The sequence below is a fragment of the Hemitrygon akajei genome, chromosome 2, assembly GCF_048418815.1.
Source record: "Hemitrygon akajei chromosome 2, sHemAka1.3, whole genome shotgun sequence".
NCBI lineage: Eukaryota > Metazoa > Chordata > Chondrichthyes > Myliobatiformes > Dasyatidae > Hemitrygon > Hemitrygon akajei.
Genome location: NC_133125.1, coordinates 184411923 through 184430560, shown reverse-complemented (window position 1 = coordinate 184430560; position 18638 = coordinate 184411923). Strand labels below are relative to the sequence as shown.

Sequence of the window (18638 nt, the reverse complement as noted above, 5' to 3'; positions counted from 1 at the left end):
TCAGTGACTGATGAACAAAGACACCTAGATCTCATTGTCCTTCCCCTTTTCCTAAATTGACAACATTCAGATAGTAATCTGCCTTCCTGTTCTTGCCACCAAAGTGGATAACCTCACATTTATCCACATTAAACTGCATCTGCCCACTCACTCAACCTGTCCAAGTCACCCTGCATTCTCCTAACATCCTCCTCATATTTCACACTACTACCCAGCTTTGTGTCATCTGCAAATTTGCTAATGTTACTTTTAATCCCTTCATCTAAATCATTAATGTATATTGTAAATAGCTGCAGTCCCAGCACCCAGCCTTGTGGTACCCCACTAGCCACTGCCTGCCATTCTGAAAAGTACCAGTTAATCCCTACTCTTTGTTTCCAGTCTGCCAACCAATTTTCTATCCATGTGAGTACCCTACCCCCAATACCATATGCTCTAATTTTGCCCACTAATCTCCTATGTGGGAATTTATCAAAGGCTTTCTGAAAGTCCAGGTACACTACCTCCACTGGCTCACCCTTGTCCATTTTCATGGTTACATCCTCAAAAAATTCCAGAAGATTAGTCAAGCATGATTTCCCCTTCGTAAATCCATGCTGACTCCGACCCATCGTGTTACTGCTATCCAAATGTGCCGTTACTTCATCTTTTATAATTGACTCCAGCATCTTCCCCACCACTGATGTCAGGCTAACTGGTCTATAATTGCCTGTTTTCTCTCTCCCTCCTTTCTTAAAAAGTGGGATAGCATTAGCTATCCTCCAATCCTCAGGAACTGATCCAGAATCTATAGACCATTGGAAAATGATTCCCACTGCTTCCACGATTTCTAGAGCCACCTCTTTAAGTACCCTGGGATGCAGACCATCAGGCCCTGGGGATTTATCGGCCTTCAGCCCCATCAGTCTACCCAACTCCATTTTCTGCCTAATGTAAATTTCCTTCAGTTCCTCCGTTACCCTAGGTCCTCTGGCCACTATTACATCTGGGAGATTGTCTGTGTCTGCTCTAGTGAAGACAGATCCAAAGTACCTGTTCAACTCGTCTGCCATTTCCTTGTTCCCCATAATAAATTCACCCGTTTCTGCCTTCAAGGGACCAAGTTTGGTCTTAACTAATTTTTTCCTCTTCACATACCTAAAGAAGCTTTTACTATCCTCCTTTATATTCTTGGCTAGCTTACCTTTGTACCTCATCTTTTCTCCCCGTATTGCCTTTTTAGTAATCTTCTGTTGCTCTTTAAAAATATCCCAGTCCTCTGGCTTCCCACTCATCTTTGCTATGTTATACTTCTCTTATATCTTTATACTGTCCTTGACTTCCCTTGTCAGCCACGGTCACCCCCTACTCCCCTTTGAATCTTTCTTCCTCTTTGGAATAAACTGATCCTGCACCTTCTGAATTATTCCCAGAAATACCTGCCATTGTTGTTCCACTGTCATCCCTGCGAGAGTATCCTTCCAGTCAACTTTGGTTAGCTCCTCCTCATGGCTCCATAGTCCCCTTTGTTCAACTGTAATACTGACACTTCCGATTTTCCCTTCTCCCTCTCAAATTGTAGATTAAAACTTATCATATTATGGTCACTACTTCCTAATGGCCCCCTTACCTTGAGTTCCCTTATCAAATCCAGTTCATTACACAACACTAGATCCAGAATTGCTTTCTCCCTGGTAGGCTCCAGTACAAGCTGCTCTAAGAATCCATCTCGGAGGCACTCCACAAACTCCCTTTCATGGGGTCCAGTACCAACCTGATTTTCCCAGTCTACCTGCATGTTGAAATCCCCCATTACAACCGTAGTATTACCTTTGTGACATGCTAATTTTAGCTCTCGATTCAACTTGCACCCTATATCCAGTCTACTATTTGGGGGCCTGTAGATAACTCCCATTAGGGTCTTTTTGTCCTTACAACTTCTCCGTTCTATCCATACTGACTCTACATCTCCTGATTTTATGTCACTCCTCGCAAGGGGCTGAATTTCATTCCTCACCAACAAACCACCCCACCCCCTCATGCCCACCTGTCTGTCCTTTCGATAGGATGTATATCCTTGAATATTCATTTCCCAGCCCTGGTCCTCTTGCAGCCATGTCTCTGTTATTCCTACAACATCATACGTGCCAATTTCCAACTGAGCCTCAAGCTCATCCACTTTATTTCTTATACTTTGTGCATTCAAATATAATACTTTTAATCCATTACTCCCCTCGCTTCTCACATCGATCCCTAGTGCACTTGGCCATACTCCCCGATCCCTTCCTGAGCTTTCTGCCCCTTTAATTCTGTTGTCTTTCTTAACTTTTCTTATTCTCTCTTTCCCTTTAACTCCATCCTTATATTTCCAGTTCGTCTCCTCCCCCCCCCCCACTTATTAGTTTAAACACACCCGTGTAGCAGTGGCAAGCCAGAATGTTGGTCCCCCGCCTGTTAAGGTGCAACCCGTCTCCTTTGTACAATTCATCCTTACCCCAAAACAGATCCCAGTTATCAGGAGTGAGTGCATTTGGATCTCCCTGCATTACAGAATGATAAAGTGTGGATGCTGATTTGTGGTGGGAGATCCTGTTATACATTCCTGTGGAGGGGTTTGAATTTGCTCACTGGACCAACGGGTCAGATTGCTGAATTTGTGTGAAGACTCTTTACTACCTTACAGAAGAAATGCCACTAATATCGATCACTTTGACACCAAAGACAGACTGTTGGGGGAAATTATCTGGCCTCTTGGGTTTTTGCATTGTTTTGGGGGAACTGGGAGGGGATAGTCGATTCCAGCCAACCTCAGCCTAGAGTATGGTAACATCCTTCAGGGACTTGAGCCTTAAAGCCCTGGTGGGGTGAGTGCTTTAAGGGCTGGTATTTCCCTGTGTACTATTTCTATAATTGGAGTTTCCTGACTCTGAAAGGGATTTTCCCAGCAGACAGGGAGTGTTGGTGCAGGTGGTGTGTTGCGTACAGCTACCATGTGCAAGGTGGATGGCAGGTGTGAGCAGGAGCAGCATCCTGGGACGGCTGTGTCCATGCCAACTGGTGTTGTGAAGCTGCACACTTGTTGGATGTTGAATGGCACTCACTGGACATACAGTTCCTAGGCCTAGCCATTGTTCCCACAGGGTGGTGCTGTATGTATGACCTGGATGAGCCTTGCCCATGCTAGTTTGTAAGGGGGCTATTACAAAGGAAGGATGTTCTGGATGAGAGCATTTCTCAGCATGGTACAGCTAGACTGTCCAGGGAACTGATGACTTGGATTACGTGCTCACAAAGGAGGGTGCCACTTGTACCATTACTGGTGAAGAATGCGACACCTACATTCCTGATGGGTTGAACATCGCTCACCTGGGTGATCGTATCGCAGAGTCAGTGTGTTAAATTAAGTGGGGGAGCAGCTCATTGGCTATTACACCCCAGGGTGGGGCTGGTGCCCTTTTGCAGCACAGGGAGCTGGTGGATGATGATGGTCACTGGGAGGTGATTACTTGGTTTACAGTGCTGGGTCTTGTGTTTTATGTATAACTTAGTTGTGAGTTTGAGAGAGTATTACTAGTCTGAGGGTTGGATCATCACGTTTGCAACTTTCGAGGGGTGGAGTGTCCTGTGGGGGTGCGCCTCAATCTGACTGTCGAAAGTCGCTTCTGTTGTGATTGGTTAGTTCAGAAGCTGCTTTTCCCATTGGATGCCTGGTATCCAGTTTCAAATATCCTGGGCACGTGAAAAGGACTTTCCCTCTTCTTCCTTTGTTTTCGGCAAAGGTGCACACAATGTTTGAGAAGGTATACTCTACGTGAACTTTTAATTAAATATGCTTGTTGAGTATTGTGGTTGGCAGTGTCTGTAACTTGGGGAACATGAATGTTTGGTTGAATTTTTACAGTTTGTAAATAAATGATTAATATACCTATTCAGTGCATTTCCTGTCTCACTTGCTGGACCCACGAACCTAATTCAACATTACACTTCCCTACCCTTTCCTGCATAGACTGTCCAAATATAAAACTCAAAAAATTATAGCCTTCCTCTAACTCCTGACTTCCATAATTTAATCAAAATGCCTTTGTCTCCATAACATATCATATGCTTTTACTATATCAAAAATACTATTACAACTTCTTTATTCACCTGTGCTTTCCCAATATCATCCTCCAAACATAAAACTGAATCCAATATCATTCTACCCTTCCGAAATCTGCACTGACAAAATGCTGTACCACCTTTTTTCCAAAGTATATTACCATACATTCCATAAGTTTGTACAAATGGGATGTAAGTGGTATTGTTTTATAACTAAAGGATCCAGCAGGTGTTTTCCAGGCTTTAGAATAGGTATTACCGCCATTTTCCATGAGGAGGAAAAATGGCCTAAATTCCAAATGTGATTCATTATTTTTAATATTATCTTGAGAGTTGTCAGGCATATGTTTAAACATACAATAATATATATCATCCTTTCTGGGAGCTGTCAGACCTGTACTATTAATAGCTTTCTTAAATTCACACAAAGAAAACAACATCACTAATACTATCATTGTTACAGCTCGCTTCCAACACATCAGGGTGTTCACTTAGAACCTCCCTACATTATTTGGTCTCTTCCTTAAATTATCTTGATTATGAATTGCAGCAAATGACTGAGCCATAATTCTATTCTCTGTTTCAGTAACGATCATATTACTTTCTTTAATCAATACTGGAATGTTATTAGCCCTATGAATCAGGCCCATTTTTTAATCATTCCCCAGACATCTCCAAGTTTAATATCCCTTCCAATACTATCACAATAAAACCTCAAGTAAACCTTTTTCACAACCTTCACTACTTTCCTCACCGCAGCCTGTGTCCATTTATACTTAATAAGGTCACTTGAAGAGTGATACTACTTATCTTTCTTAAATATATTATATCTCTCCCTAATTGCCTCTGCACACCCCTAGTCCACCATGGTACAGCCTTACTCCTATTAATGCCCTTTTTAATCGGAATCACTTCCACTGCAGTCTGATGACGTAACCTATCTTTGCAGCAATCCACATCATCCTCAATATTCAGCCCTGACAGACCTTCATCACATAAAACCTTAAACTTTTCCCAATTTACTTTACCAAAACTCCACCTCCTAAAACTGACTTTCTGTCCCCTATATAGATCCAAACCCAAGCTTATAAATATAGGAAAATGATCACTTCCGTATGTTACAATATAACCCTGCAAGGAAAAACTTAAATATGGTACCATTCCCAGATGGATTTTCTACAGAGTCTCTGTGGGTGGAAGATAGGAACAGGAAGGGGTCAATAACTTCACTGGGTGTTTTTTTATAGGCCGCACAATAGTAACAGGGATATCAAGGAGCAGATAGGGAAACAGATCCTGGAAAGGTGTAATAATAACAGGGTTGTCGTGGTGGGAGATGTTAATTTCTCAAATATCAATTGGCATCTCCCCAGAGCAAGGTGTTTAGATGGGGTGGAGTTTGTTTGGAGTTCTCAGGAAGGTTTCTTGACACAATATGTCGATAAGCCTACAAGAGAAGAAACTGTACTTGATTTGGTCAGGTGTCAGATCTCTCAGTGGGAGAGCATTTTGGAGATAGTGATCATGATTCTATCTCCTTTACCATTGGAGAGAGATAGGAACAGACAAGGTAGAAATGCTCTTAACTGGAGTAAGGGGAATTATGAGGCTATCAGGCAGGAAACTGGAAGCTTAAATTGGGAGCAGATGTTCTCAGGGAAAAGTACAGAAGAAATGTGGCAAATGTTCAGAGGATATTTGTGTAGAGTTCTGCATAGGTACGTTCCAATGAGACAGGGAAGTTGTACCAGGGTACAGGAACCGTAGTGTACAAAGTCTATAATAAATCTAGTCAAGAAGAAAAGGATACAAAAGGTTCAGAGAGTTAGGTAATGTTAGAGATCTAGAAGATTATAAGGCTAACAGGAAGGAGCTTAAGAAGGAAATTAGGAGAGCCAGAAGGGGCCATAAGAAGGCTTTGGCGGACAGGATTAAGGAAACCCCCAAGGCATTCTACAAGTATGTGAAGAGCAAGGGGATAAGATGCAAAAGTATAGGACCTATCAAGTGTGACCGTGGGAAAGTGTGTATGGAACTGGAGGAAATAGCAGAGGTACCTAATGAATACTTTACTTCAGTATTTACTATGGAAAAGGATCTGGGTGATTGTAGTGCTGACTTGAAGCAGACTGAAAAATTTGAGCATGTAGATATTAAGAAAGAGGATGTGCTGGAGCTTTTGGAAAGCATCAAGTTGGATAAGTCACTGGGACTGGATGAGATGTACCCCAGGCTACTGTGGGAGGCGAGGGAGGAGATTGATGAGCCTCTGGCAATGATCTTTGCATCATCAATGGGGACAGGAGAGGTTCCGGAGGATTGGAGGGTTGCAGATGTTGTTCCTTTATTCAAGAAAGCGAGTAGAGATAGCCCAGGAAATTATAGATGAGTGAGCCTTACTTCAGTGGTTGGTAAGTTGATGGAGAAGATCCTGAGAGGCAAGATTTATGAACACTTGGAGAGGTATAACATGATTAGGAATAGTCAGCATTGCTTTGTCAAGGGCAAGTTGTGCCTTACGAGCCTGATTGAATTTTTTCAGGATGTGACTAAACACATTGATGAGGGTAGAGCAGTAGATGTAGTGCATATGGATTTCAGCAAGGCATTTGATAAGGTACCCCATGCAAGTCTTATTGAGAAAGTAAGGAGGCATGGGATCCAAGGGGACATTGCTTTGTGGATCCACAAATGGCTTGCCCATAGAAGGCAAAGAGTGGTTTTAGACAGGTCATACTCTCATGGAGGTCAGTGACCAGTGGTGTGCCTCAGGGATCTGTTCTGGGACCTTTACTCTTCGTGATTTTTATAAATGACCTGGATGAGGAAGTGGAGGGATGGGTTAGTAAGTTTGCTGATGACACAAAGGTTAGAGGTGTTGTGGATATTGTGGAGGGCTGTCAGAGCTTACATAGCAGGGACATTGATAGGATGCAAAACTGGGCTGAGAAGTGGTAGATGGAGTTAAACCCAGATAAGTGTGAGGTGGTTCATTTTGGTAGGTCAAATATGATGGCAGAATATAGCATTAATGGCAAGACTCTTGGTAGTATGGAGGATCAGAGGGATCTTGGGGTCTGAGTCCATAGGACACTCAAAGCAGCTGCACAGGCTAACTCTGTGGTTAAGAAGGCATACGATGATTTGGCCTTCAAGAGCCAAGAGGTAATGTTGCAGCTATGTAGTACCCTGGTCAGACTCCACTTGAAGTACTGTGCTCAGTTCAGGTTGCCTCACTACAGGAAGGATGTGGAAACCATAGAAAGGATGCAGTGGAGATTTACAAGGATGTTGCCTGGATTGGGGAGTATGCCTTATGAAAACAGGTTGAGTGAACTCGGCCTTTTCTCCTTAGAGCAATCGAGGGTGAGAGGTGACCTGATAGAGGTGTACAAGATGATGAGAGGCATTGATCGTGTGGCTAGTCAGAGGCTTTTTCCCAGGGCTGAAATGGTTGCTGCAAGAGGACACAGGTTTAAGGTGCTGTGGAGCAGGTACAGAGGAGATGTCAGGGGTAAGTTTTTAACATAGAGAGTGGTGAGAGTGTAGATTGGGCTGCCAGCAACGGTGGATAGGTACATGGAGCTTAGAAAAATAGAGGGCTATGGGTAACCCTAGTAATTGCTAAGGTAGGGACATGTTCACACAACTTTGTGGCGGAAGGGCCTGTGTTGTGCTGTAGGTTTTCTATGTTTCTATTCACGTTTCCTGAATAAATATAATCAGGTGAATTTGATAAATCAAATAAATGTCTTAAAGTCCTAACTATTCGAAATCAGGTTTCTCGCATTCCACTGCAATATTATAAACCCATTATGTAACTTCACAAGGAGAGAAATACAGATACCCCACCCATCAGAGCTTTATTTAGCTTCCCGCATAACACCCGTTATCAGATATTTTCAGAGGCTTCCACGGTAAGTTTAATTTTCTCAGTGCGACGAGATGTCTGAGCAGTACAATTCACCAAATTTGTTATGAACATCACTAACTTCATTTTATCAATTAAAGTATCTTTAGTAAGAGAAATATGATGCCGACGTATGGCTTCTGACTTCACATCCTGTTCTGACTGGTAATACTTTACCACAGTTTGGTTTAACTTTTTGCAAGGCATCGGCATCGATGGAAAAGTGCAGAGTGCTGCTGAACGGCTTCAGACTGGCCTGTGTCCCCTTTGGGCCGATTTAAACTTTTCAGTTAAATTTAATGGGATTGACAGAAGGCTATTCCGGGTCAAATTTAAACAATACCCTGAAGTATTCTTTCCTTTATTTTCCAAAATATCCCGCCATTCCTCTCCACCACTTGAAATCATTCCAATCTTATGTAACTTATTTTCCGTTTTCCATTTCTAAATTCAACTTCATTCCGACCTTCTGCCGCCATCCCTCTCACCCGAACCCTCCTTTCCGATCCCTTTTCCCTATCCTCCCCACTACCTGAACCGACTCTATTCCCCAACATCCCCACTACCTGAACCGACTCTATTCCCCAACATCCCCACTACCTGAACCGACTCTATTCCCCAACATCCCCACTACCTGAACCGACTCTATTCCCCAACATCCCCACTCCATTCACAGCCAGTCCCACATGGCCGAGACCCTCCTTCACATTCCCAACACTTTGTTTGTGTCCCGCAGACCCGGGACTGGCGCGGTCTGGAGCATGCGCACTGCACTGGGTTCGCCGAAGCTAACGGTTCCGAGCGCTGGATCAAGGAATCGTCCCCGAATCCCGGTTTCCCATGTTTCTATGAACCGTCCCGAGTCCCGGCTTCCCACCTCTCTGTGAATCGTCCCTGAATCCCGGTTTCCCATGTTTCTATGAACCGTCCCGAGTCCCGGTTTCCCACCTCTCTGTGAATCGTCCCTGAATCCCGGTTTCCCATGTTTCTATGAACCATCCCGAGTCCCGGTTTCCCACCTCTCTGTGAACCATCCCAAGTCCCGGTTTCCCACTCTCTGTGAACCATCCCGAATCCCGGCCCCTCACCTTCCGCGTTCACCACAACAAGCACGAACTGGAGAACGAGTGACAACATGTCCGAGTGCCGAAACTCCCAGTGTATTGAGGGACGTTTCCAGAATCTCAGGTTACTCCGACTGGTACCTCGAACATGCCGGGATCCTCAACCCTCCAGGACCGGGACACCGACTGACGGAGATCGAGCTGACCGGAATCAACAGCAACAAGAAATGGTGAACGTCAAACTCAGGGTGTGGTTCACACTAAATCAGTCTTATAGGGCCAATATGCTGTATATTAGTGATATTTTAAAAAAATAAGATCGCGACCCTGCTCTGCCATTCAGTTACATCATGCCTGATGTACCCGTGGCCCACACATCGTTTAGTTCCCTTTAATTCGGGCTCTCACGACTAGACTATGTAACAGTTTCTTCCCCCAAGCTATCAGACTCCTCAATACCCAGATCCCGGACTGACACCTTGCCCTATTGTCCTGTTTATTATTTATCGTAATTGTCTGCACTGTTTTGTGCACGTTATGCAGTCCTGGGTAGGTCTGTAGTCTAGTGTTGTTTTTTTCTGTGTTGTTTTTTAGGTAGTTCAGTCTAGTTTTTGTACTGTGTCATGTAACACGTAAAAACTGAAAAAACATTGTCTCATTTTTACTGTGTACTGTACCAGCAGTTATGGTCGAAATGACAATAAAAGTGACTTGACTAATATCTAGAAAATTCACAATTTAATGCAGGAAACAGAATTCCAACATGTTAATATTGTGTACATGATATCTCCCATCATTTTCCAAAATTCTGATGTCAAGTTCACAATTCAGGACTTCCTTTCTTTCCGTCTCACTTAAATAACACCACCCTAAGACATAGGAGCAGACTTAGGACATTTGGCCTGTAGGGTCTGCTCCACCATTCAATCATGGCTGATACTTGTATCCCCTCCTCAGCCCCACGCCCCGGACTTCTCCCCCTTACTTTTGATGCTGTGTCCTGTTATGCACCAGCAGCAATGGAGATGAAATTGAGTCAGGTTTTTATAAATAAACAACAAAATATATTAACCTCTACTCAAAACATCGAAAAATAAACGAACAACTAACTTAAACGGAAGTTAACAGTTAGGCAGCTATATCGAACAAACAGTCAAACTTAGAAACTGTTCTTAACGAGTTCTCATCCAAGCACAGACTTAAAGTGATAAATACAAAAGTCCAAGTGATTTATACAGTCAGTAAGGAGAGATTTCCCCAAAAGAACGATTCCTTCGAAGTACGGCTGGAGGGTGGTCACTGCACTAACCTTCCTGACCTTGCAGGGGCTTCACTCAAATGTGCATGCCACAATTCCCAAAGAAAAATTCAAAAAGGTCGATCATTCCCAAGACGCCAAACGACATTAACTTTACCCAATCCTCTGGGGTCGGATAACGCTGGTAATGTCTTCACTCTCTAATACCGGACTGTAAGGGGAAAATAAACGTGCAACAAACAAAACCGGTGGCGTCTCCAAAACATCTGACCGGCAACAACAATGTTGCACCAAAAATAAAAAAGAGAACTGCGTCACAGTGGCGGGCTTTTCTTTATTCCATGCCATCATGTGACATCACATCACCCCGCTATCATGAGACAATTGCATCATGCCCATCACGAGATAATGACATAATGCTCAGAAGATAATTACATCAAGCTCACGGGATATGTCACAGTTCAAACAAGAACCTATCAAGCTCTACCTTAAATATACCCAATGACATGGTCTCCACAGCTGTCTGTGGTAATAAACTCCACAAATTCCCCATCTTCTGGCTAAAGAAATTTTTCCGCATCTGTTTTAAATGGATACCCCTCTATCCTGAGGCTGTGTTCTCTTGTCCTAGACTCCCCATAAGGTAAACATTCTTTCCGCATCTATTCTGTCTAGTCCTTTAAACATTCAAAAGCTTTTATTTACATTTATTTCTACTACCAAAGTGCATGACCATACATTCCCCAACAGTGTATTTCACTCGTCACTCTCTTGCCTATTCTGCTAATCCAAGTCCTTCTGCATCCTACCTGTTTCTTCAACACCACCTGCCCCTCCATCAATCTTCATATCATCTGCAAACTTGGTAACAAAGTTATCTAATCCATCATCTAAATCATTGCATAAAGAAGCGGACCCAACACCAGCCTCTGTGGAACCCCATTGGTCACTGGCAGCCAATCAGAAAAGGATCATTTTATTCCCACTCACTGCGTCCTACCAATCCGCCAATGCTCTAACCATGCCAGTAACTACTCTGTAAGTAGATCATGTCTGTTTCCATTCTGTCTGCAGGAGCTATTCTAGAATATGTACATATAAAATATCAAGTCAATGGGTTTTAATAATTTCCTACACCAAACTTCTCTGTGTCCTTCAGCAGTGGTGGGAGCTGCTGAAGGATAGCCAGTTATTGGTCCTTTCGAGGCAGGACATTTCTGTATCTTATATGTGCCATAAAGAGACATCCTCCAACCACTTTCTTGACTTCAGTGATAGCATCCCAAAGTAAAATATCCAGGCCAGAAATACAGCAATCTCTGCCTTATTCTGAGTTGAGGTACAGGCTCACATCTCCTCTCGGTTGTGGGTTTGACAAGGTATTTGACAAGGACCCCCATGGGAGGTTGGTCAAGAAGATTGTCACTTGGCATCCAAGATGAGGTAGGATATTAGATTAGATATTAGCGTCATGGGAGAAGCCAGTGAGTGGTAGTAGATGGTTGCTTCTGTGACAGTGACTAGTAGTGTTCTGCAGGGATCAGAACTGAATCCGTTATTGTTCGTCATCTATATCAACGATCTGGATGATAATGTGGTTAACTGGATCAACAATTTTATGGATGACACAAAGATTGGGGGTGATGTGGACTGTATGGAAGACTATCAGAACTTGCAGCTAGATGTGGACCAGCAGGAAAATGGCTGAAAAATGCCAGATGGAATTTAATGTAGACAAGTATGAGGTGTTGCACTTTGTGAGGACCATCCAGGACCTGCACGGTGAATGGTAGGGCTCTGAGGAGTGCAATCGAACAAGCTTCTATAAATACAGATCCATAATTCCTTGAAAGTGGTTGCACATGTCATAAAGAAAGCTTTATGTCCATGTCTCTTTTGCCGTATCCATGTGAACCATGTCCGCATCTTGACCCCTCACCTTTCAAGTTAAATACAGTAAGTGCAAAATGGATTGAGAGCCACAACATGTCCGAGCGCCGAAACCCCCAATCTACTGAGAGATTGCTCCCGAGTCTGAGGTTGCCAAGCAGGGTAGCGATACGTCTCTACCAAAGGAGGTGTAAGGAGCTCCTTCCCTCCACTAACCCACAGGTCACCCTTGAGCTAGGTGCTGCACCTGCTTAGCCTCCCCTCCCACCCCCAGGCTCGAAGACATGGGAGCAGGTGGTGGGTGGTCGTATGAGTAGCAGGTACATACAGTATCACAAATCCTGATTTGCAACCACTGACGCCAGGCAGACGATCTCCGAAGAGAGATTGGCTGGGGTCACCCATCTTGTAAAGGACAATGCTCAGAAGAGGACGATAACAAACCACTTCTGTACAAACGTTCGCCGAGAATAATCATGGTCACGTAGACCATGGTCGCCCACATCCCACAACACATAATGATGTTGGTAATTCAAAATTATGACAGGTATAGGTCGGATTAATGCAAGCACGCTTTTTCTCTTGGCTGAGACAAGAACTAGGGGTCATAGGTTAAGAATGAAAGGTGAACTATTTAAGGCAAAATTCTTTACTCCGAGGGTGGTGAGAGTGAAGGAGCTGCCAATGGAAATGGTAGATGCAAGTTCAATTGCAACATTTAAGAGAAGTTTGGATAAGTACATGGACAATGGGGTATGAAAGACGAGAGTCAATAAAACTAGGCAGAATAACAGTAAAGCACAGACTAGATGGGCTGAAGGACCTGTTTCTGACTCTGAAGTATCACCTAATTAAGCAGAGAAGGTCCCTTGACAGTAACAGAGAGGAAACAAAGAATAATGGTCCGTGAGTTTAAACAGTGGGTTATGAAGATGGTGGAGAAGCATTTGGTGCTGTGCCTCAGTCTGAGGGACCTGAGTTTGATACTGACTATTGGTGCTGTCAGTGTGGAGTCTGCACGTTCTTCCTGTGACTGTAGGGTGTTTTGATTTCCTTCTGTATCATAGGTAATTGGCTACTGTAAATAGACCCTAGTGTAGGTAATTAGCAACAGATTCAAATGGGAGTTGATGGAGCATGTAAGAGGGTATAAGTTACAAGGAAAATGTGTCATAGAATGGAACTGATAGAATTGCTTTATCATGAAACTGATGGGCTGAATGGCCTCCTTCGTATTTGAAATGTTCGGCAGAAGAGGGAGCTTAAACCTTTATGGGATTCCTGGGTGACGGGGTTGGTGTTCACTCACTGACAATCTGCAACCCCCTCATAGGCACCAGTTTTATCCCTTTTGGTCAGTGTTGGTTCGAATCCCACTCCAGACACTTCAGTGGCTCTGCCCAACCTTTCAAGTGAATGATTAACAAGAATATGGGAGCAGGAGTAGGCCACTCAACCCTGCAAGCCTACCCCAGTGTTAAACATGATTATGCTTGATCTATCTCCGATCTCTTCTTCTTCGACAGTTTTGCTAAATTCTCTGATTTTTCAAAAATCATCTACCACTTCTTTGAATGTCCCAGTGATTCAGTCTCCACTCGTCTCTCTATTGATGACAGTGGGAAATTTCATCATCATGAACATTTGCATGTGACACTTTCACTTACACTGTGACTCCACTTTCAGAATAGCAGGCATTCCAAAATGGATTCACTAAGTTAATGCCTGACAGGAGTTGGCTATCCTATCACCAATGGCTAAAACCTGTATATTGCATCCATATTCTAAACATATGAGATTCTGCAGGCGCTGGAAATCCTCAGCAATACACATAAAGTGTTAGAGGAACTCAACAGGTCAGGCAGCATCTATAGAGAGGAATGAACTGTCGACATTTTGGGCTGAGAACTCTCATCGGGAATGAAAAGGAAGGAGGAAGAAGCCAGAAGAAGAAGGTGGGGGAAGGGAAGTGTACAAGCTGACAGGTAACTTGCAAAGGCAGGTGAGGGGAAGTTAGGTGGGTGGAGAAGGTGGGATGAAGTGAGAAGCTGGGAGGTGATATGTGGAAATGATAAAGGGCTGAAGAAATCTGACAGGAGAGGAGAGTGGGCCACGGGAGAAAGGGAAGAAGAGGGGGCACGAGAGGGAGGCTGTAGGTGAAGAGAAGAGATGGGCCAGAATGGTGAATGGAAAGAGAAAGTAGGTGGAAGGAGGAGAAATTAAAAGAAGTTATTGAAACCAATACTTATGCCCCCATGTTAGAGGCAACCCAGATGGAATATGATGTGTTGCTCCTCCAACTGGAGAGTGCCCTCATCATGGCAGTACAGGAGGCCTCGGACTGACATGTCAGAATGGGAATGGGGAGTGGAATTAAAATGTCTGGCCACCCAGAATTCCTACCGGTTGTGGACAGAGCTTATATATTCCTTGCAGGTAGAAGAACTGGGCATGTCAAGGAAAATGTTAAGATATTTCCTCTGGTGACAGAATCTCAAACAGAGTGACACTGTTAAAAGTTTAGGGGCCACTGATTTAAAACTGAGTTATACAGGAATTTCTTCTCACAGAAGGCAGAGACTCTCTGGAATACTCGACCCATTACCAAAGGGTAATGGAGACTCTGCCTTTTAAAGAGGAAATGGATGATTTTCTGAATGATCAGGGAATTGAAGAATATGCAAAATGTCAGATGCAGCCTGAGGCCTATCAGCCATGGTCAAGTTAAATGATGGTAAGTTTCACAGGCTGAATGGCCAACTACAGTTCCTATAATTTTTTCCCCTGTTCCCCAGTGGCCCTTATCAATGCTTTCAGCCATTTGCTTCTTCATATCTTCACCCGCACTCCGAGCTCCCACCCATTTGATTATCAACTGTGCATGTATCTCTGTGCACAGCTGCAATGAAAAACTTATCTGCAACAGCACTGCCTAATATAAGCAGCATTCAGAAGGAGAAAATATATTAAACATAAACATCATCTTTACACAAAAGAAAGAACACAATTAGAACAAAAAAAAGAAAATTCCAATTAAAAGAGACAAAGTCAGCCCGTGAAATTTGCCTGTTGCTATTTCGGGTTTATTGTTTTGTTTGGGGGTGGGGGGGGAAGGACACAAGGTTTATATCCTCAGGTTCATTTTCCAACAAGCATTCACAATAGAACAAAGAAATACAGCAGGATCAATGAGAAACTCTACAGCAACCAAGACTGACAAACAACTAAAGTGCAAAAGACAAGTGGTGTAAATACAGACACAGATCTGAGCTGAATCCTTCAGGAAACTCTGCCGTGGATGATCCCAAGCTCGGACTGCAAAAGGAGGGGTTTGGCATGGGGCTTGCAACCCCATCCCATTTAAAAAAACCCAGAGGGGTGGTGACAAGCAGGTAGAAAAATCAATATTGACGCCATCAGGCTGGTAACTATCAAGACAAATATGAAGGCCTGTTCCTCGAATCTATGTCGAGCCTCCACATGACAGTAGAGGAGGCTGCCTGGACAGTCTGTCGAGGAGATGATGGGTGGATGTCATTTTGACCACGAGTGGGGCGAGAATATCTTGTCTGGATTTCAGTGTAAACCATTCCTGTTCCCTGACAGAGTGTCAGTGTAAACTTTTCCTGGGTCCTGAATGAACGTTGGTGTAAACCATTTATGACTCCTGACTGAATGTTGATATAAACCATTCCTGTGTCTTGAATGAAGGTCTGTGTAAACAGGAGGATACAATAGCGTCTTTTAAGAGACTCCTGGACAGGTACATGGAGCTCAGAAAAATAAAGGGCTATGGTAACCCTAGCTAATTTCTAAGGTAGGGACATGTTCGGCACAGCTTTGTGGGCTGAAGGACCTGTATTGTGCTGTAGGCTTTCCACGTAAACCCTTTCTGTGTCACAAACTGACAAAGTAATGCTTCTACTTCTAATCTTTCTAATGATACTTTAGGGTTAGAGTGGAGAGCTGAAGCTTTGGTTCAAGAGGCTTCAAAGAGGTGAGTAAAGGCTAAGTTGAAGTTTCTGTCAGGTTTTTCTTTCTTCGGGTATTCGTGCCCAGCTGGAGTAGTGAGAATGGATCCCAGGGAAGTGGTCCTCTCCTTATGCAAGAAATGGGAGATCTGGAACACCTCCATTCTCTCCGATTGCTCCGCCTGTGAGACGTGTATCTGGGTGCCACTGCTTACAGATCACGTTGGGCAACTGGAGCCGGAGCTGGATGACCTATAGATCATTCAGGAGAATGAAGATAGAGGCTACAGGGAGGCAGTCACACCCAAGCTGCAGGAGGCAGGTAGCTGGGTGACTGTCAGGAGATGGAAAGGGAATAGACAGACTGTGGAGAGTACCCTTGTGGCTGCTCTCAATAACAAATACAGTGGATTCTGGTTAATTATATCATCAGTTAATCAGAGCAACCACTTATTTGGGACAGCTCTTAAAGGGCAAACACTAATGAAGAAAATAGCTGGGATTCCCTTCATTTATTTGGGACATTATGCCACTGAATTAGGACAGGAGACATTGAACAGTTTCTAACTAGCATCAGTCACGTGCGATTGCGTGGCAATCAGACACTACACCGTGCTTAGAGTGAACAGTTTTTAAATAGTGTCAATTGCATGTGGCGGTTGCATCAGTGATTTTTAACACTGATAGTTGGTGAGAAATAAGCAATAAGATAATTCAGAACTCTTTTGCTCACTGCTGTTTCAAGCATTCAGGCTTGGAGATGCCTGAAATGTTCGGGAGTGAAAATTAAACAATTTCACTACCTCAACAGGTTCAGAACTACCAAAAAATGTGAAGGTATCGACAACCATCTTGAATGTTATAATGAAAATGAAGAATTGGAGAATGCAGTCATCGAAGGTATTGCATGAAGACAGTCCATTATCTGCATTAGATTTCATTCAATTACAGTTCACCGGAAGAACACGGCAGCATACTTAGAATGAATTCCTCTGTCGATAGCTATTAGCGACTAATACACAGGTTTATAGTACTGTGACAGTAGTGTTCAAATTTCTTCCGTATTTTATTTAAATTCATAATTTGTTACTCAGTTAAGTGGTAACTTGTCTTTTTTTATAACATCTTAACTATTTCCATAAAACTTGACAAGAGATGCAGAACATCTAATCAAGAGGAAGAAAGCAGCTTATTTATGGTTTGGGAAGCAAGGATCAGGCAGGTCTCTACTGAGTTACAAGGAAGCCAGGAACGTGCTTACGAATGGATTTGGGAGAGCTAAAAATAGACATGTGAAGGCCTTGGTGACTAGGATTAACGTAAACTCTAAGGCATTCTACACATGTGAAAAACAGGAGGATGGCTGGAGTGAGGGTAGGACTGCTCAGCGATAGGAGAGGAAACTTTGAGGTAGGCACTTGGATGATAAAAACATGGAGGGCTCCATCGGAAGGAAGGGGTAGATTGATCTGAGAGTAGATTACTAAGTCATGGGCTGAAGGGCCTGTGCTGTGCTGTAATGTTCTGTGTCTGATAAGTACATTGAGGGAGTACAAGGTAAATCACGGAGCACAAAGTGGTACACAGGCAGCCAGACAATAAGGCACAAGGAGCATAATGAGATAAATTGAGTTAAAGAGTCCGTCTTCCACATCCAAGAGTTTTATCATAGCAGGACAGAACTGGAATTGGTTTATTATTGCCACATGTACTGAGACAGAGTGAAAGAGCTGCGTTGGGGATAGGATGGGCTCCACAGACCTTGAAACTTCCTTCCTTCCTGGTGGATACGGGTGACAATCGAGACAGCAGTAGGTGAGGGGAAGAAATAACTCCAAATCACATTGGGGGTGGGGTTGGGATAACAGTTTCAAAACTGTTAGCACATAACTTCAGGCTAACAAAGAACAGAAAAAAGTTTCCTGAAGATGATGTAATCAAAGCCATCAGCACATAACTTTAACCTCTTGCAGCAGTTACATTAGATGGGTCTTGTGGTGAACTACATATACCTGTCTGGACACGCCCCCTGATGACTGCTCCTGTGGCTCCTCCCACAGACCCCTGTATAAAGGTGATGGAGGTCTGAGCCCGGCCTCTCAGTCTCCAGGATGTAGTATGGTGCTCACTCTCTGCTTGTTCCTTCTTCCAGTCAATAAAAGCCGATACCTCGCTTTTACGTCTCAGAGTGAGTTATTGATGGTGCATCAGGTCTGACACGAGTTTGTGAGATTGTTAAAGATGATGTAGTGGATACAAATAAGACACAAGGTAATAAAACGTAATATTTGCAAGTAGGAGAAGCAAGTCCAAAACATGGTTAACAGTGGCCCTGACACTCACTTTCTTTCCTCTCCTCACCCTCCCAACCTGTCTATCAACTTCATCTTCCTCCCTCTGGGTCCCCACCTCCTTCCCCTTCCCATTACTCCGTGGTCTACTGTCCTATCAGATTCCTTCCATTTCAG

The 18638-nt window shown here is 43.6% G+C and overlaps 1 protein-coding gene across 4 annotated transcripts in view; it reads right to left on the bottom strand.

Annotated features, from left to right (window-relative positions):
* Positions 1-9249, bottom strand: part of LOC140719069 (uncharacterized) — a 165726-nt gene extending 156477 nt beyond the window's left edge. For all 4 annotated transcript variants that reach the window (XM_073033453.1, XM_073033449.1, XM_073033460.1 and 1 more), the window contains exon 1: positions 9076-9249. In XM_073033453.1, coding sequence (XP_072889554.1) covers positions 9076-9124 — 49 coding nt within the window. In that variant the 5' untranslated portion in view covers positions 9125-9249. The remainder of the gene's footprint in view (positions 1-9075) is intronic.
* Between the last annotated feature and the right edge of the window lie 9389 nt (positions 9250-18638).